General features: G+C 66.3%; 6 protein-coding genes across 6 annotated transcripts; 3 read left to right on the forward strand and 3 right to left on the reverse strand.

The window, feature by feature from the left end:
* Positions 1–279: 279 nt before the first annotated feature.
* RHOBADRAFT_55553 (uncharacterized protein) lies at positions 280–3,474 on the forward strand (the record flags this gene model as incomplete). Its single annotated transcript, XM_018417909.1, has 16 exons — positions 280–326; positions 400–414; positions 555–574; positions 723–748; positions 847–930; positions 992–1,204; positions 1,279–1,348; positions 1,471–1,556; positions 1,670–1,976; positions 2,113–2,131; positions 2,193–2,257; positions 2,337–2,354; positions 2,470–2,632; positions 2,699–2,720; positions 2,784–2,998; positions 3,095–3,474. 16 exons carry the CDS (start codon positions 280–282, stop codon positions 3,333–3,335), a joined length of 1,611 nt encoding a protein of 536 aa, XP_018268932.1. The 3' UTR covers positions 3,336–3,474.
* Positions 3,475–5,090: 1,616 nt separating this feature from the next.
* On the forward strand, positions 5,091–8,359 carry RHOBADRAFT_46472 (uncharacterized protein; the record flags this gene model as incomplete). The annotated part of the gene is made up of 13 exons (XM_018414794.1): positions 5,091–5,119; positions 5,367–5,444; positions 5,545–5,562; positions 5,628–5,684; positions 5,744–5,795; positions 5,868–6,561; positions 6,624–6,751; positions 6,814–6,999; positions 7,716–7,771; positions 7,854–7,958; positions 8,026–8,056; positions 8,116–8,128; positions 8,220–8,359. 13 exons carry the CDS (start codon positions 5,091–5,093, stop codon positions 8,357–8,359), a joined length of 1,587 nt encoding a protein of 528 aa, XP_018268933.1.
* Positions 8,360–8,480: 121 nt separating this feature from the next.
* On the reverse strand, positions 8,481–12,055 carry RHOBADRAFT_38992 (uncharacterized protein; the record flags this gene model as incomplete). The annotated part of the gene is made up of 12 exons (XM_018413584.1): positions 8,481–8,805; positions 8,907–9,044; positions 9,206–9,632; positions 9,706–9,856; positions 9,939–10,029; positions 10,112–10,334; positions 10,424–10,503; positions 10,589–10,939; positions 11,024–11,282; positions 11,388–11,452; positions 11,538–11,663; positions 11,903–12,055. 12 exons carry the CDS (start codon positions 12,053–12,055, stop codon positions 8,551–8,553), a joined length of 2,319 nt encoding a protein of 772 aa, XP_018268934.1. The 3' UTR covers positions 8,481–8,550.
* Positions 12,056–12,483: 428 nt separating this feature from the next.
* Positions 12,484–14,645, reverse strand: RHOBADRAFT_55555 (glycosyltransferase family 58 protein; the record flags this gene model as incomplete). Its single annotated transcript, XM_018417910.1, has 7 exons — positions 12,484–12,747; positions 12,904–13,054; positions 13,159–13,574; positions 13,661–13,860; positions 13,947–14,097; positions 14,159–14,258; positions 14,333–14,645. 7 exons carry the CDS (start codon positions 14,643–14,645, stop codon positions 12,519–12,521), a joined length of 1,560 nt encoding a protein of 519 aa, XP_018268935.1. The 3' UTR covers positions 12,484–12,518.
* A 137-nt stretch (positions 14,646–14,782) lies between these two features.
* On the forward strand, positions 14,783–15,851 carry RHOBADRAFT_65544 (uncharacterized protein). The gene is made up of 5 exons (XM_018418729.1): positions 14,783–14,856; positions 14,916–14,972; positions 15,125–15,277; positions 15,389–15,456; positions 15,623–15,851. Exons 1-5 carry the CDS (start codon positions 14,848–14,850, stop codon positions 15,732–15,734), a joined length of 399 nt encoding a protein of 132 aa, XP_018268936.1. The 5' UTR covers positions 14,783–14,847; the 3' UTR covers positions 15,735–15,851.
* A 30-nt stretch (positions 15,852–15,881) lies between these two features.
* On the reverse strand, positions 15,882–19,534 carry RHOBADRAFT_55557 (glycoside hydrolase family 5 protein; the record flags this gene model as incomplete). Its single annotated transcript, XM_018417911.1, has 12 exons — positions 15,882–16,227; positions 16,340–16,639; positions 16,716–16,887; positions 16,984–17,181; positions 17,258–17,286; positions 17,428–17,451; positions 17,554–17,682; positions 17,785–17,884; positions 17,976–18,335; positions 18,406–18,509; positions 18,575–19,139; positions 19,224–19,534. 12 exons carry the CDS (start codon positions 19,532–19,534, stop codon positions 15,931–15,933), a joined length of 2,589 nt encoding a protein of 862 aa, XP_018268937.1. The 3' UTR covers positions 15,882–15,930.
* Positions 19,535–20,893: the final 1,359 nt, after the last annotated feature.

Genomic DNA, 20,893 nt, shown 5'->3' on the forward strand with positions numbered 1-20,893 from the left:
GCCCCCACTCTGCTCGGAGGCCGACCTTCTTCTCGCGAGCTTCCGCTGCAGCCTCCGGATGGGTGCGGCCGCGCATCGTCCCACTCGGACGACAGGCGCGGTGGCTCGCTCTTGTCCGGCCTGCCCCTTCCAGGAACGAGCCGGGGCGCAGCTCAGCGCCGCCGCCACTTTGGCCCCCCAAGTTTGCCCCGCTCCTCCGCCGCGCTTCTCTCTTCCCCAGACGCTCCTCGCTCGCTTCTCTCTCCAAACATCCTCCAAGCCTGCGCGACGACGACCATCATGGACGCCCAGCGACCCTCCAAGGTCATGGCCTTTGCCTGCGGCATGTGAGTCGAAACTCGCCCGAGGTCACGATCCTCGCCGAACTTCCCTACTGACGCGTCCTCTCACCTCGTACAGGTTCTCTGCCTTCGGGTGCGCTTAATCTCTCTCGTCCACCGAGGAGGCTGCGGCAAAGCCTTGAGCGACGGTCGAAGCCGTGCCGCTCAAGCCTTTCGCCCGACGTCTCGCTCCGCCTCCTCGCACGCCCTGACCTCCTTCGCTTGCGCTCGCAGTGGCTTCCTCTTCGGCTATGGTGCGTCGACACCTCTCTCTCACCGTCTCTCGAGGTGTCGGACAAAGGCCATCCTTCGTCGAGGCTCAGTGCCGGCATCCAAAGCCTCCTTCTCGTTCGTCGACTGACTCGCTCCTGGCGCCTCGTCCTCTCCTTCCGTCTCGCGCAGACACCGGCTACATCTCTGGCTTGAAGGTGAGCACATTTGCCGGTCTCTGACAAGTCGGCGCGAGTCGAGCCGGCGCAGGAACTGATGATTCGTCCCTCGCACCCGGCGCTCGTCAATCCTGCAGGCGATGCCGTATTTCCTCACTCAGTACGGTGATCTTCAGCCCAACGGCGAGTACAAGCTCAGCACCTCGACCGACTCGCTCATTGTACGTCCCTCCTGCCTGCTCGGCCAAGCACGAGCGGTATTGACTAGGGCCCTCCTCGCAGACCTCGATCCTGTCCGCCGGTACTTTCTTCGGCGCCATCTGCTCCGGCTTCGTCGGCAACAAGCTCGGTCGCCGCGTCGGCATCTGGTGCTACCTCGTCCTGTTCTGCGCCGGTGTTGCCATGCAAACGGCGGCGACCGACGTCCCGCTCTTCACGGTCGGCCGTGTCTTTGCCGGTCTCGGCGTTGGCGGTGTCTCGTGCCTCGTCCCCATCGTACGTCCACAGCTCTCAGAAGCGGTTCGACCCACGAGAAACCCTCACTGACCTTGGCCTTCCCCATCTCGCAGTACCAGTCCGAGTGCGCGCCCAAAGCGTGGCGCGGCTTCATCGTCAGCGCCTACCAATGGTTCATCACGAGTACGTCCCTACTCTTTTGACCGTCGAGAGGGTCGCTGGGGACGTGCGCGAGGTCGAGGGACCGAGCGCCCGACCAATCGCTCGAGGGACGCCGTACTGACTCTCTTCCTCTCCCTGCACAGTTGGTCTCCTGATCGCTGCCATCGTCGTCGAGCGCACCAAGGACCGCCCTGACGCATCGTGCTGGCAAATTCCCATTGGTATCCAGGTCCGTCCCTTCTTCCCTCATGCGCGAGGGTTTTCCGGCCGCGCGTGTCACCTCTCCTCGAGCCCGACTGACATTCTTCTTCTCTACTCGCCATTCTTCTTCTCTACTCGCAGTTCGTCTGGGCCGCCATCCTCGGCGGTGGGCTGCTCTTCCTTCCCGAGTCGCCCCGTTGGCTCCTCGTCACTGGTCGCGACGAGCGCGCTCGTCACTCTCTCGCCCGCCTCTTCCGCCTCCCCGAGAACTCGCCCTACGTCGCCGAGGAGTACGCCAACATCGCCGCCAACGTTCACCACGAGTCGACCCTCGGCAAGGTGTCGTACAGCCGGCTGCTCTTCAAGTCGGACGAGCAGCGCCTTCCTCTTCGCGTCTGGACCGGCTGCGCCCTCCAGGCCCTCCAGCAGCTCTCCGGCATCAACTTCAGTGCGTCCCTCGCCCTCTTCCGAATGTCGGTGCGGCGAGGCGGGCCGTCGACGACGACGACCTTGACTTGGGAAGGTCGACCTGACTGACCTCTCTCGCCCTCTCCTCCCCCTCTTGTTCTTCTCCTTTCCCGCAGTCTTCTACTACGGCACGACGTAAGTCTTTTGCGCCGTTCACCGTGAGGACGACAAGCTCACCCCTCTTCCCGTCCCACAGCTTCTTCCAGAACTCGGGCATCAGCAACCCTTTCCTCATCACGATCGCGACGAACGTCGTCAACGGTGCGTCCTCGGCGTCGTCTACAAGTCTACGAGAGCACGACTGACTCTCCTTGTCTCCCTCCCTGTCGTCCCCTCGCAGTCGGCGCCACGGTTCCCGGTGAGCTCTCGCTCTTTCTCCCCGCGACCTCGACCGCGTCCGCGAGCTGTCGGACGACCGCGTCCGCGAGTTGTCGGACGATCAGACGGCTGACTTGCCCTCGTTCGCGTCGCAGGCATGTTCATGGTCGACAAGCTCGGCCGTCGTTGGACCATGATCTCGGGCGCCATCGGGATGAGCGTCTGCCAAATGATCGTGGCTATCACTGGAACCGTCATTGGCGACGGCGACCCTGCTGGCCAGAAGGTTCTCGTTGCCTTCGTCTGTATCTACATTGCGTGCGACCTTTATCTCCCTGTTTCCCGCACTCGTGGGGCCGGAACTGACGGATCTCGCGCCCACAGATTCTTCGCGGCCATCTGGGGCGTGCGTCCAGCTCCCTCTCTCCCTCGTTGTCTGTCTCGCCGCTGACCCTTTCCTGTCCCGCAGCCGTACGCCTGGGTCATCACCGGCGAGATCGTGCCCAACCGCGTTCGCGGCCAGGCCGTCTCGCTCACGACGGGCACGCAGTGGCTCTTCAACTTCGCCATCGGTTACTCGACGCCCTACCTCGTGGACGAGGGTCCCGGTCGTGCCGGCCTCGGCGCCAAGGTCTTCTTCATTTGGGGAGGATGCTGCGTCATTGCGACCGCCTTTGCCTTCTTGTGCGTCCTTCTCCTCTTCCTCCTCCCCCTCTCCTCCTCTCTCGCCCTCAGTCTTCCCAGCTGTGTACCCTGTACTGACGACGAGCCAACCTGCAGCTTCATCCCCGAGACCAAGGGCCTCTCGCTCGAGCAGGTCGACCTCCTCTACCGGAATTCGTCGATCATCAAGTCCAACTCGTACCGCAAGCGCATCATGGCCGAGAACCTCCAGGACGAGACCCAGGAGGGCTACTACGCCGCCGCGCAGGACAAGAACGCCGGCCAGTTCGGCCACGCCGAGCACGCCGCCAAGCGCGACTTTGACTCGGACGGCCTCGTCGAGAAGCGCTCGGTCTGAGCGTCGTCGCTCGTCGCGACGACTCGGTGCCGTCGAGCGTGTGGGTGCGGCGCGAAGAGGCGCAAGGAGGCGGCTGTACTGTCTCGTTCCCGTCCAGATTCCCTTTCCCGAGCCTGCAAAGACTGTGTTTCCTAGCCTCTCTCGTTCGGCTCGAGCCCGAGAGCCCACAGCCGTGCTCTGCAGTCTTTGCGCTCGTCTCGTGTGCCCGTAGAGAGGCTCTAGCGGGCCCGTCCAGATCCAAATCTCGCTCGTCCCCCCGCACGAGTGCGGCAAACAGCTTTGCGCGAGCGACACACAGCGTGTATGTCTGCAGTGAGTCCTTACCTTGGTGCTGGAGCCGGCGCAGAGCTTCGGTCGGCAGCCGGCCTCCCTCAGGCGAGGTTTGAGCGTCGCGCAAGGTGCTTTCTCGAACCCTGCTCTGCGGCCGCTTCGACCTCGCGCGACGCAACGCCCCCTGTCACCAGTACTGCCGTCGAGACGCACCCGCAACGATGGCGCACGAGGACGGCTCGCTGCGAGAGAGAGAAGCCGCAAGCCGTTCAGGAGGCCCGAGCCGGCGCGCACGGTGATCTAGCGGTCGCGCGCGAGGCATTCGCTCGCTGCGAGCCCCGGAACTCCTGAGGCTCACTCAGAGCAACGAGCATGCGAAGCGCCGAGCACGAGGGACCGCGACTGAGCGAGAGAATGAGAAGGGGAAAGCGGCGACGGCGGCGGACTGAGGCGAGCGTTCGAACGCTGAACTCTGAGCGGCCTTTTCAACACTGAGCTCATCCTCTCGCTATGTCTAGTCGGACACCTCGAGTCTGGCGCGCCGAGAGGGCCGGAGCGAGAAAACCGACTGCTGGGGAGAGATACAGGACAAGCGACGTAGCAGACCAGCACGTAGAGCAGAAGGTGCTGAATTGCGAGCCCGGCTACAGCGAACAGAGCCGACGACGAGAAACGAGGCGAGGCACGTAGACATGCAGATGGGCGAGGCGAAAGGGCAAAGAAGAGGCCAGTTGACGTCGCTCGACGAGGTGGGACAGAGCGAGTAAGAGGAGGAGGCAAGCGCTTGGCCCGTTCATCGGCGTCTCGCCGATAACGACTAGCGACGGGAGAGCGCAGGAGGATCTGAGGAGAGCGAAAGACGGACGAGGAGAGACGGTCGACGCCGGCGCCGGCGAGGAACCGCACCATGCGGCCCTGAGCAAGCCAGGCTGTGCGGCCGCTCGAGAGCCTCTCGTAGAGGCCGAGGGAGAGCTGGCGAGCCGAGAGCCTCGCAAGAGAAGCCGGGAGCACTGGTACGAGCGGTCGGCAGCCGAGGAGCCGCGAGCCGGGTGCTCGTGGGCGCGAGCACATGCAGACGCAGCGAGGGCTGAAGGTCGGCGAGCTATTGCAGCATGAGACCCACAGAGCGCGCGCGCACGCTCAGAGGGAGGGCGCGCTGCGCAGACAGAGTGGGAGAGCGGAGAGCGGGAAGGTGATGACGCGGAGGAGAAGAGCGCGACGGCGACGAGCGGTGACGGTTCGAGCACGAGCGGGTGGGCAGAGAGCACGCGAGGAGATCGAGGGTGCCAGTGTGCAGGCCAGAGGGTTGCGGAGAGAGGGAGAGCGAGTTTAAGCTGCCGAAGTCCCGAGCTCGACGCGGCTGTCTGGCGGCGACGAAGTGCGAGACGAGAGACGATCTCGCCCTTCTCGCCCATCCCCCTGCGCTCGTAGACACCTCCGCGTGCTCTACACCACCCCGACTCTCGTCGCACCTACCCACCCATCATGGCTGACTCTGCTGCCCCGGCTGCCAAGTGAGCCCGCCGTCCCTCTCCCTCCTCTTCGCGCCTTTTTGCCCCCGAGATGGGCCCTCCCTCGCCCCGACACGCCTCGCCGAGTCTCGCCATCGCGTGCACGCGAAACAGCGCATCCTCGAGCCCTGGTTGCGACCGACGGCACACCTCGAATGGGTCGGTGGCGACCTGCAGCGCATCCAGCGAGCTGACCTCTTTGTCCCCCTCCCCCTCCCCCTACCTCGCCCGCTGCCGCTCGTCGCAACAGGCCCGAAGCCCCCGCCGCTGAGGCGCCCGCCCAGACTGGCGGCCTCGAGAACCCGGAGGAGGCCCTCATCGAGTCCAAGTGCGTCGCTCGTCCATCCTCCTCGAGCCGGACCCCGCGCGGGTTGCGACGGGTGGGGCAACCAGTAACTGACCTTGCCCCTCTCTCTCCCTGTCTACAGCTGGGACCAGGTTGTCGAGTGCGTCCATCTCTCGCCGCCTCGTTCGCGTGACCGGCCGCTCATGCCGCTCCCCCCACCTGCAGCAACTTCGACGACATGAACCTCCGCCCCGAGCTCCTCCGCGGCATCTACGCCTACGGGTGCGTCCCCCCATCCTCTCGTCGACGTCGTACATCCACTCACGCTCGTCGCCTCGCAGTTTCGAGCGTCCCTCGGCCATCCAGCAGCGCGCCATCATGCCCGTCGTTGCCGTGCGTCCTCGTCTCGCCCACCTCGTCTCGCGACGACCTGCGCCCTGACACTCTCTTCCTCCTCTACCACAGGGCCACGACGTCATCGCCCAGGCCCAGTCGGGTACTGGCAAGACCGCCACCTTCTCGGTCTCGATCCTCCAGTCGATCGACGTCTCGCTCAAGCAGCCCCAGGCCCTCGTCCTCGCGCCGACCCGTGAGCTCGCGCAGCAGATCCAGAAGGTCGTCGTCGCCCTCGGCGACTACATGAACATCGAGTGCTTCGCCGCGGTCGGCGGCACGTCGGTCCGCGAGGCCATGGCCAAGCTGCAGGAGGGCGTCCACGTCATTGTCGGCACCCCGGGCCGCGTGTTCGACATGATCCAGCGCCGCGCTCTCAAGACCGACCACATCAAGATCTTCTGCCTCGACGAGGCCGACGAGATGTTGTCGCGCGGGTTCAAAGACCAGATCTACGACGTGTTCCAGTTGCTCCCGCCGACGACCCAGGTCGTCCTCCTGTCGGCCACCATGCCCGCCGACGTCCTCGAGGTCACGACCAAGTTCATGCGCGACCCGATCCGCATCCTCGTCAAGCGCGACGAGCTCACCCTCGAGGGCATCAAGCAGTTCTACATTGCCGTCGAGAAGGAGGACTGGAAGCTCGAGACGCTTTCGGACCTGTACGAGACCGTCACCATCACCCAGGCCGTCATCTTCTGCAACACCCGCAGGAAGGTCGACTGGCTCACCGAGAAGCTCCAGGCGCGCGAGTTCACCGTCTCGGGTCCGTCCCTCTCCCTCTCTCTCTCTGTCGGTGGGTCCGTGGCCTGACTCTCTCTCTCGCAGCGATGCACGGCGACATGGAGCAGGGCCAGCGCGAGGTCATCATGAAGGAGTTCCGCTCGGGCTCGTCGCGCGTCCTCATCACGACCGACCTCCTCGCCCGTGGTATCGACGTCCAGCAGGTCTCGCTCGTGCGTCCCACCCTCTCTTTCCTCTTCCTTGTTCTCGACCTGACCCACACCCTCTCGTGCAGGTCATCAACTACGACCTCCCGTCGTCGCGCGAGAACTACATCCACCGCATCGGTCGCGGCGGTCGCTTCGGTCGCAAGGGCGTCGCCATCAACTTTGTCACCACCGAGGACGTCCCCGCCCTCCGCGACATCGAGCGGTTCTACAACACCCAAATCGACGAGATGCCCATGAACGTCGCCGACCTCGTGCGTCCCTCTGTCTTTCTCGCCGCGTGCCTCGTCCTTGAGCGTCTCTCACTAACTCGCTCCTCGCCTCACCGCAGATCTAAGCGTCTCATCGACATCGTCTCGCTCGTCCTCGTGCGACACGACGGAGGGAGGGTGGGACCGGTCGGCGTGTGAGACGCAGAACGCGAGAAAGGAGGCGGCGCCCTTCCGACTTTCGCTCCTCGCCCTCGACCGTCGACTCCCTGTCCTCCTCCCACCCTTTCTCTCTGCTACCCGCACCCTAGAGTCCCTCCTCCTCTTTCGCACCCTGTGCTCTTCCTCTGCACCCCCTCTCCTCTCCGTACCTACCTTTCACCCTCCCCCGTTAAAAGCCTGGCGACCCGCCCTCTTCCTCTCCTCCCGCTTTACTCCCCCTCTCTCTCTCACCTATCTCCCCCTCTACCCCCTTTCACCGTAGCTGGCACTGTAACCCTTCACCTTCCGTCCCCACCTGCCTGCTCTCGTGCGCGCTCGCTCGTCTCCCTCGTCGAGAGATTTCGGCTCCCGGACCTCTTCCTGCGCCTGTCGTGGCGGACCTGGCCCTGCGCTTCTCGCACTGTCAAAGCGAGAGAACAAGCACGTCGTCGTCGAGAATAGCTGGCTCTCGCCGCTGAACGCGAGCGAGCGCCTGGTCCGCCACTTGCGCAGTCGCCGCTCCCCGCCTCAGCTCGCCGTCGTCCTCTCTCGCTCGCAAGCTCACCAACTCAACCATGTTCCTGTGCCTCCCGATCGTCTTTGGCGTCAACACCAAGTGAGTCGACGCGACCCCTGCACCTTGCGCCAGACGAGCGACGACCGCCCGGCTGAACCCCTCTCTCGTCGTCGTCGCGCAGGCTCAAGCAGGAGGGCGACGAGGTCCGCCCGTGCCAGAACTGCCACAACCGCTCGTGCGTCAAGGTCAAGCGCTCCAAGCGCTTCGAGCTCTTCTGGGTCCCGCTGTGCGTCTCTCTCTCGCCTGATGACGACGGCGGACCTTGGCGGGCACTGACGCTCTCCTCGCTACAGGATCCCGCTCGGGAGCAAGCACGTCTGGATGGTGAGCTGTCTCTCTCCCTTCTCGCGCAACTCGAGCTGACTCTCGATCCGCCGTTGCAGTGCCACATCTGCAGTGCGTCCGCGTCCCCACCTCCTCCTTCGCCTCGCCCCGCCGCCTCACGACGAGCCTCACTGACCCGTCCCTCGCTCCCGCACACTCGCAGAGGTCTCCTACGCCGCGGACCCGGCCGAGAAGGACGCGCCCGCCTCGGCGCAGCACGCCGCCGCCGCGCCGCACGGTGGCCAGCCTGCTCCGGGACGAGGGTACGACGTCGGCTACCAGGGCCAGGGCGCCAAGGTTTGAGCCTGCGCCCGGTGGCGAGCGCGTGGGTGTCCATAGCTTTTTGTACGACTTTATGCACCGTCGAGCGGCTTGTTGTTCTCTCTCGAGACGCTCTCAGCCACGCAGAGAGCATAGAGACCTTGAGAGCTACGGAACGACTCGTTACTGCATTGGTCACTTCTCGATGTACAGGGAAGAGAACCCGCCTCCTCTCAGAGCTCGACCGTCCGGATCCTTGTGCCGGGCACGATCCCCCTCCTCTTGGCCGCCGCCGTCCCTCCCTCCTTGGCCGCCGCGCCGTGTCGGTCGCTGAGCGCCTTCTCGACGTCCGACGTCAGGGCGCCGTAGAAGCCGTACCCGTCCGAGTACGACAGCTCGTCCTCGGCGCGCCGCGTGTCGGCGTGCAGGTGCGTGATGGGCTGGCCCGTCTTGGCGTCGATCTCGCCTGCAAAGTGGTCGACGAAGCGCTGTGTACGGCGGGCGAGGGAAGAGAGAGAGGGGAGGTATCGAGGCGAGGTCAGTGCCGAGTCGAGGGCTGGACGGAGAAAGAGAAGGGGCGCGAGCGCACCGAGTTGGGCTTGCGGGTCGCCTCCTGGTGGAGCTGCTTGAGGAGCCGGTGCACCTCGACAAAGTAGACCTGGAGCGCGTCGAGGTACCGCTGCGTCTGGCGGTGCTTGGACGAGGCGACGACCGAGATCGAGTCGTCCTGTTGACGACGGGGCCGAGGCAAGGTGAGCTCGCCGCCTTGACATGGACACGGCGACGCGAGAGAAGGGAAGAGAGAGAGGGAGGAGATAGAAGGAGAGGGAGCGAGGAGAGGGAAGAGGGAGAGAGAAAGAAGGGAGAGGGAAAAGAGGGAGGACGCACCTTGATGATGTAGCCGATGCCGAGACCGTCGGCGACGACAGGGCCAAAGCCAAACAGGCGCAGCGACACATTGCCGCAGTTGGACGTGCTGAGCGTGCTGTGGCCGAGCTGGGCGTAGCCCGGGTCCTTGAAGAGCTCGGGGATGCGCTCGGCAATCTTGAGGCTCACCTCGTCGGCCTCGTCCGACGACTCGCTCTCGCTCGACGACGACGACGACTCGTGCAGGTCGCCGTTCGACAGGGCGCGTTGGCGCTTCTCGCGCGCCTGCTGCGCGAGGCAATACATGGCGTACAGGATGCGGTCCTGACCGAGGCCCTTTGAGCACTGCCGCGTGAGCTCGGTGTGCGCCTTGCACGCCTTGCGCAGGGCGTCGATCTTCTCCCTCGGCGACGCCTCGGAGCAGAACGTCTTGACAAAGGCGACCGACCTGCAGGGGGAGAACGGGCGAGTCAGGCATGGCTCCTCGAGCGGCAAGAGAGGGAGAGAGGCGAGGAGCGTACTCGGGCGTGACGGAACGGACGGCCTCGGTGCGGCCGTGCAGGAACGCCTTGGTCATGGCGGGCTCGTACACGCACTCGATGCGGCCGTACAGCGAGAAGTAGGCGGCCTGGTACGCCATCTGGACGAACGCGTCGGGCGAAAAGCCGTGCTCTGCGACGACGAGGGACGAGAGCTTGTCAGTGATGGATGCCCGAGAGAAGAGGAGGAGGAAGGAGGAAGAGAGGGGACGCACGCGTGATGGCGTTCTTGCCGTACACGTCAAACTCGAGCGCGACCGCCTCGTTCTGGCAGATGAGGTCTGACAACCTCGTCTCGGCAAAGCGCTGCAGGTGCGACGTCTCGGTCAGTCACGCTGTACGAGTGCGCAGTGACGTAGGAAAGAGAGGAGGAGAGAGGAGGACGCACGACGGCCATCTTGAGCTCCGGCGTCATGATCCACTCGAGCTTCTTGGGCGCGACGTCGATCTCCTCGGGCTCGCCGTCCTTGACGGCGTCGGCCGGGGCCGCCTTCTTGCCCGGTCCACCCTTAGCCCACGGCGACAGCTTGGCCTTGAAGAGGCCGGCGGCGGCCGGGTTGATCGAGCGGGCGAAGCGCAGGATGAGCTCGGTGTAGACGTCGGCGACGTAGCTGCGGTCAGGCACGCTCGAGGAGGGTCAGATTGTGACAAAGACGAGGGGGCGAGAGAGAGAGAGAGAGAGGAGGGAGCGAGGACGCACCGCAGGACCGTGTGCCCGTCGACGCCGCTGTGCTCAAAGTTGACGCCCGCCGCGCCGTTTGCCGCGACGATGATCTGGAGCTGCAGGTCGGACATCGAGAGTGTCAGGCGAGGCTCGAGACGTGACGAGTCGAGGCCGAGGAAAGGAGAGGAAGGCCGAGCGCACCTTGTCGTACCACCGGTTCGTGCACGTCCCGACCTGGACGCCCTTCTCGAGCTTGTACGTGCCGCACAGCATGTTGTTGCACATCTCGCTCGCCGTCTCGGGGCTCGTGTCGTCGAGCGCGACGACGAACAAGGCCTTGTCGATGACGTCGAGGCACATGGCGTTGCCCTCGTTCTTCATGAGGCCGGCGCGGCACGACGCCCACGTTGCCCGGCGCTCGGTCGACAGGACGCCGAGGGCCGACTGCGCGACTTGGTTCGGCGGCGTGCGGCCGGCGTCGGCGACGATGGCCGTCAGGTTCGACAGGAGGGCGCGCTCGGTGAGCGCGGGTCGGTGCTTCGAGTCGAGGACCTGCGTGATTGGCAAGAGCGTGAGTTCACGTCGCTCTTCTCGACGGCCGAACACAGAGAGAGATAGAGAGAGAGGAGGACGCACCTCGAACCAGTAGAACTGCCCTCGGCAGAGGACGACGATGTGGCGGCTCTCCGGGTCGATCTGCAGCCTGCAGCCCGTGCGCGTCGGGATGCGCGCCGCGCCGAACAGCTTCTGGTACTGACTCATGTCGAGGGGCGTGCCGCGGACCTGGTCGGGCTCGAGTTGGCCGGTGCGCAGGTCGTGGATGAAGGACAGCGAGGCGAGGATGAGCGACGTGGCGCGCATGAGCTGGTTGCCGCGTGCAGGTGTCGGGTCGTCCCTGCGAATTGCAGAAGCTGTGAGTCCTCGTCCATGCAACATGACGCCGCCGCTCTCTGCACGAGTGCAGGGAACAAGGAGCGAGATTGGGAGGAAGAGGACGCACTCGAGGATGAAGAAGGGGTTGAGGGACAGGACGACCGACTCGGAATGGCTCAAGTAGCTCTCGGTCTGCGTTCGCCATGGCCGGCCCATCAGTCCCTGCCTCGCTCGCATCGAAAGGGGGCCGAGAGAGAGAGAGAGAGAGGCGACGCACCCACCACTCCTCGATGTAGCTCGCCCTGCCCGCCGCATACTCCTTGAGGCGATGATGCAATTCAGGACCCTCGTGCTCCTGGAAGTCTTTGACGGCCTGCTTGGTGCGCTCGTGCTCGGCGGGCGACTGCGCGAGGAGGGAAGCGGGGGTCAGTGAGGAGGACGAGGAGGATGAGGGTGGTGGTGCTGCGAGGGCGGCGCTGGTGGTGGGTACCCGTCGTGGACCCTCTCTGCTCCATAGAGCACCCCCCTGCGCACTGCCCAGCCGCTCTCGCCGCCGAGCCCACCTCGATGCGCTCATCGTCCGCACCTCCTCGCCCTTCTCCCGCTCGCACCACACCGCAACCAGGGGAAAGTGGAGCGCACCTGGAGCGCCTCGAGAGCCTTGAGGTACCGTGCGAGCGTGTCCTCGAGCGGCGGAACGGGGAGCTTGGGCAGGAGGCCTTGGCCCTGGAACGTCTTGCCGGCGGGGAACGAGTTGATGGGCGTCGACGCGACCGTGACGGGGCGGGACGGCATGCGCGGCGAGAGTGCTGGTCGTGCTGGTGGTGCTGGCTGAGCGAGAAGCAGCGAGAGTCGTGCGGCGTGCGGAGAGAGAGAGAGAGCGGCCGCGACTTGTTGCTTCTCCCTCGGCCTCGGAACTGTTCTCGAGCGCGCGCGCAGACGACAAGTGTCGTCGTTCCGAGGTGGGGACGAGCCAGATCTCCGAGTCGGGCAAAAGCGGGGTGCGGAAGTGTGGCCAGGCGAGATCCAAAGCGCGCGGACTTTGCTCCAGCGCGGTCTGCACCGCTCCTTGCGACGCTCTCCAAGCCTCTCTCGATGTCACGCTGCTCTCGGAAGGAGAGAGCGCGGGAAAGAACGAAGCGAGAGGCCGAGGTCCGTTCGCAAAAGGGCCTCGAAACCGTGCACAGACCTCGGCCAATTGAAAGCCCCAGCTCGCGCGCCATGAGCGCAAACACAGTCCTCGTTGCAGCCCTCGCAGCTACTCGCGCTTGTCGCCGACCGTGTCGGCCCACCGCGGCGGCACGACCCACTGCGCCTCTCGACCTCGAGCGTCCTTGGCCGTCGACGACGGCGGCGAGGCGGGCGGCAGCTCGGCGTAGTAGGACCGCATGAGGAGGACGAGCATGGCGAGGACGAGGCCGAGCGACGAGTTGACGGTCGAGGGCCACACCGACATGCCGTACTCGATGGCGACGAGGAGGGCGAGGCTGTGCGTGCGACGAGAGGGCGGGTCAGTACGAGTGCTGCGGCGCGAGTGCTGGGCAGTCTGCTCAGCGACGAGCGGCGCGACGACGCGCGCCACCCATCGCAAGATCCTGCCGTCGCTCGCGCGCACCCGAAAAGAGGGGAACCCGCCGACGCACCCTTGACCTCCCTCGACCGCGCCGACGCCGCCGCCGCCGCCGCACACGAGCCAAGGCAGGCTCCACGCGAACCACGCATAGAACTGCGGGTGCAGGCTCCGCGCGCACAGGACGCCCGTCAGGTTCGACAGGAAGAAGACGGTCGCGATGCCTGTGACGAGGGGGAAAGGGGGGCAGACGAGGAAGGTCAGTTCGAGGCGCAGGCCGAGAGAGAATGGGAGAGAAGGGAGGAGAAAGAGAGAGTCGTCGACGCACGCGAGGACGAGAGCCCCGCCGGGCTCGGCTTGCGACCCGGGAACCTCGCCGCGCGCCTGAGCAAGACCGCGACGCCGCCGTCCTCGGCGGCCCACTTCTCGGCCCACAAGACGAGGCCGGCCGCGTGCGCGCCGAGGAGGACCGTGCCCCACCTCGGGTTGTCGAACGCGTCCTCGCCGAGGAAGCGCCAGTTGAGCGTGTAGCGCCAGTCGAACGCGCGCGCAAAGTCGAACGCCTGCGCGCCGTACGTGAGGGCGTGCTCGCGGGTCGTGAGGAAGGGCGACGAGAAGAGGACGAGCGGGAGGACGAGGAGGACGAGGTGCTGGAGGGCGGCGAGGGGCGACAGGTGGACGAAGGCGAGGTAGAAGAGGGCGGGGAGGAAGAGGAGGGCCGACATCTTGATCGACAGGGCGCAGCTGCGCTCGGGACGATCGATCAAGTCAGTACGTGCAACGAGGTGGACTCGTCGCCGCTCAGACACAGGACTCGAGACCGTGCGCACCTGAGCAAGACGGTCCCGAGCATCCACCTCATCTCGACGCCCCGCCGCTCGCCCTTGCCCGTCCCGCCGGCCGGCACCATGTACAGCGCGATGGCCGAGTATACGAGGAGCATGACGACGGCGTCGTTGAACATGCGCAGCAGGTAGATCGAGTGGAGCCGCTTGGACAGCGTGAGGAGGACGAGGGCGTAAGGCGGGATCTGCGGGCCAAGGGTTTCAGAAACTACTCGCACGGTGCGGCACTCGGGCAGCTGGCGAGAGAGAGTCGTTGAGGAAGTGGACGCACACGCTCGTTGCGGCGGTAGATGCCGAAAAAGACAACGGCGAGGGTCGCGAGGTAGACGCCCGCGAACGCCCACTGGGCGCGCTTGAGCTCGTTGCCGCCGTTGGTCAACCAGGACAGGGCCGAATAGACGTAGACGTGGAGCGCCGGGTAGCTGTGGCGTGCGAGGGTCAGTCGCGCTCTCGTGCGAGGAAGGGATCGAGAGCGGGACGAACTAGGCGGGACCCGAGTCGCCCTTGATGAGGTTATAGTCGCGCGCACCGGCGAGGAAGGCTTGTGACTGCTGCAGGTAGGTCGAAAAGTCGATCTCGGTGTCTGTTGCGGGTGAGAAGACGAGGTGAGCAGGTGCGAGGACTGACGCTCGAGAGGAGGGAAACGCGGGGACGCACAGTTGACGTAGCCAACGATGCCATAGCCCAGGACGGCCTCCCACACGAGGAGGAGGGTGGCGACGAGGTCGAAGCAGCGGTTGTGGTCGGTCCAGAGGGCGAGTGGGTGGTCGAGGAGGTAGTCGAGGAGGGAGGGCTCGGCGGGTGCTCGGGCTTTGGGGGGTGTCGGCAAGGGCGAGGGGCCATCGTCGAGCTCTGTGATGCGGCTTGATGCGGTGGCTGGTGTGCTTGTGGGCTGCCGAGGTGGTCGAGGTGGGGAGCGAGCTGGTGGAGGCGACGACGCGCGAGGAGTCGGGAGGGGCACGCCGTACATCTCGCCGGGCGGCTCGGGTCGCTGCTGAAGTTCAGTCGGGGACCAAGGCGCAGCTCGTGAGCCTGGCGAGGGTGTAGAGTGAGAGCGAGAGCGAGTGTTCTCCGTCGTCGCGTTGGTTGCTCGTCGACCCGCGGCCCGCTTCCTCCACCACGTCAAGCGCTCGCTAGAACCGTAAAACTACGCTCAGCGTGGCTCGAAAACCATGTGCAAGGTGCGCCCTCGCCCTCTCGCGTTGTCTTTGTGCGTCCGGCTCATCTCATCTCGCAACAGCACATCCTCAACGCCCAGGCCAGCATCCGCGCTCCGTGCTGCAAGAGGTGGTTCGACGTGAGCACTGCCTTCCCCTTCTCTCCCAGCCCCGACCCGCACAGGAGCTGACCTCGCCCCTCCTCCCTCCCTCCCTCTCCCTCGCGACCGACCACGCCTCCCACCCCGCACCCGCTCAACCTCCTCCACTGCACTCGTACCCACCGCCACAGTGCGCAGAGTGCCACGCCGAGGTGTCGGACCACCCGCTCGCGCGCATGACCGAGATGGCCTTCCTGTGCAAGAAGTGCCGCAAGGCGTTCCGCAAAGACATGGGCCAGTACGAGGACAGCGACGAGTACTGCCCGCACTGCGACAACCATTATGTGCGTCGAAGCTTTCGCCCTTCTCGTCTTGTGCGGCGTCGGCGAGCCGTTGCCGGCGCTGCTTGTCCGAGATCCTGACCGTCCCGACTCTCGACCCTCGCTCACGCCCAGGTCATCGAGGCCAAGACGGCCAACGCCATGCTCACCGTCGAGAGCGAGGACGTGCGCGTCGACAACCGGTGCGTCCCCCTCGCGTTCCCTCCCCATCCTCGTCCCGCTCGGCCCGCTCGTGGCAGCGTCGCCGGCCGTTCAGGCGCACCCGGCGCACAAGCAGCCGGGTCGCCCTGATGCGTGCCTGCGGCATGTCCGACCAAGCACTGACCCTGCCCTCGGACTCGCACACAGGGCTATCAAGGACGACCGCGTCAAGGAGGGCAAGATCGACACCTCGGAACTCGACGACTGGCTTACCCAGCTCGACGGCGCGCCGGGACCGGCACCTGAAGACGCACAGTGAGCGAGTGCACGCCGAGCGGGCTCCCCCAGATCAGACTCTCCCCTCTCCTTGTTGTTCTCGTTCCTGTATCTCGGGCCTTCTTCCTCAAGCAGCTGCATCGCATAGTTCTGCTCTCGGTCCTCTCCTTTCGCCTCGAGCCGCACGAGAGAGCGAGTGAGAGGCTCTACAGCTGCATCGCTCGGCGCCCGTGTCCCGTCTACAGCTCCTCAAAGCTCGCGACCGGCCCCGACCCGCTCCACGCGCCCCACCCCTCTGCGAACCCCTCGCCGCGCCACACCTGCCCGACGAGCCACCAGCCCATGTACCCGCCGATGCCGACGACGAGGAGGAGGTGGATCCAGACGGCGTCGAGCGCGAGCGCGTCGAGGAGCGCCGAGGGCGGCTCGAACCATGCGCGCGGCGAAGGGCGGTCCGAGGGCCCGAGGACGGTGACGGTGAGCGAGTGGACGTAGCCCGGCGTCGTGTTGGCGTGGAGGACGTAGAGGGTCTGGAGCTGTAGACGGTGACGAGGGAAGGCGAGGAGAAAGACGAGATGAGTCCCGATCCCGCTCGGGCGCGAACGTGCGACCGCGAGAAAGAGAGGAAGAGAGAGCCAAGGAACGCACCTCTTCGTCGTAGCGCCACTCGCCGTCGCCATCTCGCAGCTGCACCCTCAACCGCCCGCTCCTCGCCGCCTCGCCGTACCTCCTCGCGGGGAGGAACACCTCGGTCTCCCTCGCGCGGCACTCTGCGCCGACGAGCGGCGGCGCGTCGGGCTCGGCGTCACCCTGTGCGACGGTGGGCACGGATGCGGCGAGCGGGTGCGAGGGCGGGATCGGGTTGAGGTACGAGAGGTGGAAGCGGCGCGTGTGCAGGTCGAACGAGGTGCGCAGGGGGATGCCGGCCGTCTTGCAGGCGTACGGGCGCTGCAAGCGAGTCAAACCGTGAGCCTTGAGTGCGCGAGCATGCACGGAAGAGACAGAGAGAGGAAGAGAGACGCACCTGTACCGCGTCGAGGGCCCGTGCGCCGACGTTGAGCCGCGCCGACTCGCCGCCGTCCTCGGCCGCCTTGAGCGCCTCGGGCGTCACGTCCGACAGCGAGAACCACGAAAAGTTCTCGCCGTTCCACGAGTCGCCCCACTCGTCGTTGTTGAGCGCGTTGTAGTTCCACAGGCTGCGAGGTCGCGCGAACGAGGACAGGGTCAATGAGGGCGCTCGAGCGACCGACTCGACCTCTTTTTCGTCGCGAGGCGAAGAGGAGGGGACGCACTTGAAGTTGCTGAGGCCGGCGTCGCCGATCGCCGAGCAGATTCCGTCGAGCATGCGCTCCTGCCACTGAAAGTCCTTGGTCGCGAACGCCTTCTTCTGGTTGAGGTCGAACGGGACGCCCGTCTCGCCGAGCACGATCGGCGTCTCGCCGAGCTGTCGGTACGCGTGGCGGAGGATGGTCGAGATCTGGAGGGCGTAGCTGCAGAAGGCGAGGGAGGGGTCCGAGAAAGGTCAGGCGAGGCCGCACGGCGAGTGTCATCGGGAGCAGGACGTACTTCTTCTTGAGGCCCTTGCGGCCAAAGTACTGCGCGCGACGAGAGCGAGTCAGGGCACAGGTCGGGCATCGTCGACCACCGGTGGCAGGAGCCGACCGGCCGAGGTCATCGTGGGGGCGACGACGGCAGAGCCGGCGCAGGCGCACGACGGAGCGAGATGAGGGACGCACGAGGGCCTTGAGCAAGAACATGCCCTGCGAGGATGAGGTACGTGCGTCAGAAAGCAGGTCGTCTGAACAAGCGACAGACAGGGCGCTCGGCCGGTCGTCGCAGAGAGAGGACACGTCGCGACGCACCCTCGACAGGCCCTGGACGTTGGCCGTCATGAAGCCGAGCTTCTTCTCGAACAGCGTCTGCAGGTCGTACCAGTGCGGCGCGTAGATTATGCCCTGCGGCCTCGAGGTCGGCGGGAAGGTCGGGCAAAACTGCGGGCACGAGGGGGCTAGTGAGCCGTCGACCAGGGGGCCCAGCTCGACTCGTCACACAAGGCGTCGAAGGCGAACAGAACGAGGAACGGTCGGGCTCACCTCGTTGGGCATCGGCTCGACGAACGTGAACCAGGTCGACGGGTTGGGCGCTCGCCGGATGCGCGCCGAGAACTTGCGCACGAACGGGAAGTAGAAGTCGCTGCGCTCAAGAACGAGGAGGAGGAAGAGTCAGGCTCGTTGGCGCTGCCTGGCGGCCGGGCCCCTCGAGGAGAAGGAAGAGAGAGACGCACCGATACCAGCTGACGTCCTCGCCCTGCTGCCTCCTGCCCCTCCTCCCGCCCTCGCCGCCCTCCATCTCGACGCACCCCTCGAGCACGACGTCGGCCGGGAACCGCCGAAAGTACTCCTGCTTGAGCACGACGCCCTCGCCGACCTCGCCGCGCTGCGCGTCCCACTGCCACACGCCGTGCTCGGCCCACAGGCAGCCCGTCGTCGAGGTTGGGAGAGCGACGTAGGCGGGCGACGAGGGCGTGAGCCAGGCGGTACGCTGTTGAGGCGGGACGAGGAGGACGTGGTGCGTGACGGCGGTGACGGGGAAGGAAGGCGCATAATGCGGAACGAGGACCGAGTGGCCGCTGCCGAGGGCCCACCTGTGTAGCGCGAGAGTCAGTAAGCGGGTAATAGGAGGACCAAGGTGAGAGAGAGAGCGCGAGCACGCACGACTGGACCGCCGACGGGAAGTAGCCGATCGCGAGGTCGGCCGTAAAGTCCCACGCGTACGGCGACAGGAGCTCGATGTAGCCCTTATGCGGCTCGTTCATGACCTGCGGAAGGTAAGGAGTCAGGGCCGGAATGCGGAAGGAAAGCTGGGTCGAGAGGAGGCACGCACCTCGAAGCCCATGACGCCCTCGAGGTCGCGCAACCGGTCCGCCAGCACGCCGAACGCCTCGCACATGCTCTCCTGCAGGAACGTCTGGAGCCCGACCTCGTCGTCGTCGTGGCCGCCCTGGCCCCACTCGCCCTTGTGCAGCCGTCGCCGCACGCGCCGCTTGGGCGCGAACACGTCGCCGCCCCAGAACGCGGTCGCGGCCGTCGCCGCCGCGAGCTTGGTGACGCCGCTCGGCCACACGTTGGGCGGCGGGTCGTGCGGCTCGAGGTGGAGGTTGTGGGCGTGCGCGGCGCCGGTCGCCTTCATGTTGCGCACGTCGAAGCCGACGAGCGACAGGGTCCACATGGGCGCGCCGGACCCGCCGGCGTGTCGGGACCAGACGTCTTGGTGCGCGTCGACGTAGCACCGGATGCCGTACTGCGGGAAGAGCGAGACGAGGGCGTGCAGGTAGGCGATGTAGGCCTGGTCGTGCTCGCCCGGGCCCGCGTGCTCGAGGGCCTCCCAGGTGACGACGAGGCGGATGAACGTGAGGCCCCAGTTGCGCAGTCGTGACAGGTGCTCGTGCCTGTGGGAGAGGGAGCTGTCAGCTGTGCCCGTACGAGCCGGGTGCGGCAGAGGGACAGAGCGAAAGGGAGAGAGGTGGACGCACGATTCCTCGAGAGGCCAAGGCCGGCCGACGAACGACAGGTTGGCGCCGTCAAAGTAGGCGTCGCCCATGTCGAGGTGGGTGAGGCCGTTGGGCTCTGCGGGGAGCTTGTCGAGGCCGCTCACATTGGCGCCGTGGAGGAGGAGCCGCCGACCGTACGAGTCGAGGAAGAAGCGGCCTTTGGACGCGTCGAGCGGGGCAGGGCCGACCGAGGTGCTGGCGAGGGAGGCGGCTGGGGAACTGGTGCTCCCGCAGCGGTAGTCGCTCGCGAGGGACGGATGGTCGACAGGTGGGGGAGGAGGACGAGCAGGCATGGCGACGAGCGGCGGGACCGGCGACCTGCGTCGGTGGGTGTGGACGCTGCCGCGAGCTTCGTAGATGCTCTGCAGCTGTGCAGGCTGACGCTCGGCGGTGTGTGAGGCGAGAGAGCTGCGAGCAGGCCCACCTCTTGGCCTCCTCCTCGTCTACGGCTGTTGCTCGGCCTGGCCCGCACCTGGATGCCCTTGCTGCACCCTAGGACTCCACTGCGCCTCCTTGCGCGTGCTTCGGCGCCCGCTCCACCTCTCGCGCGCCTCGCCAGGTCGACCTCCATCTTCATCAGCAAACTCGCTATTCTCCCCCCGTCAGCACCTCGAGCCCGCGCCAGGTGGACCAGCGGCACCTGTGCATCGGCGGCGACCCGAAGCCAAGCTCGCAGCACGCGTAGCGGGTCTGCAGGACGCGACCTGTGCCCTCTCGGCTGCGGCGGTCCTGCCCGCTCTCGCGCTCGACAGGCTTGCCGCATAGCGCCTGAGCATCGCCGTCGTGCAGCCCCACGTCGCTTGCTCAGGATGTGGAGCCACCGCGCGAGCAGGACCAGGCCTGTCGCGCGAGCAGGCTCGCACTCGGGCTCTCGCTCGTGCACACAATGTGCGCCTGCAGCTCGCGCCCGCCTCTCGCGTTCTGTCCTTGCGGCACACTACCGCGCACAGCTGCGCGAGCGGGTCGAGCCAGGCAGCTTGACCGCAGAGCAAGGGCGTGGCGACCCTGCCCCCAGCCCTTTTTGCTTCCTCTTTCTCCCTCAGCTCGCTGCACCTCCTGCAGCCGCTCGCGGACAGCTTTTCCTGCTCAACTGGCGACTTCTCGAGCGTGCGCTCGCACCGTCGCTACGAGCCTGCTCGTGCTGGCGATCGTTTCCTTGCCGCCGCGCAGCCTCGCGAGTTTGGGAAGGCTGGTCGCTGCGAGCTGCACTCGCGGCTACCTCGCGAGCGAGCTTGCACATCTCTCGACTGCTCGGCATAAGAGACGGCTGCTGCAGGAGCGCCACCCGAGGGCTCGCCGCCGTCGCCCACAAATGAGCGTGCCAGTCTCTCTCTTCTCTCGCTCTGCCCACGCCTGAGCAGGCCGGATGTATTTCAGCGCGTGACTGCGCAGAGCGTGTTGGGCAAGCGCCCAATTCAGGGCGGGTAGCACCAGCTGCTGGTCGAGCGGCTCGAGTGCGAGCGAGCCTTTGCCCTCACGAGGAAGGTCCGGCGACCAAAGCGCGCGAGCGGCGGATTCGGCTCTCGAGTTTCAGACCGGCAAGCGCAGACGATCGACCTCCCCGTTGTGGTCCCCTCGCGCGCCCCCCTGCTCGCGTTTGGCGTGGCCCCGCGGCGAGCCTGCTCGAGCGCCTCCTTCCCACCGCCTCGACG

This window comes from Rhodotorula graminis (genome assembly GCF_001329695.1).
Source record: "Rhodotorula graminis WP1 unplaced genomic scaffold RHOBAscaffold_13, whole genome shotgun sequence".
In the NCBI taxonomy this organism is placed as follows: domain Eukaryota; kingdom Fungi; phylum Basidiomycota; class Microbotryomycetes; order Sporidiobolales; family Sporidiobolaceae; genus Rhodotorula; species Rhodotorula graminis.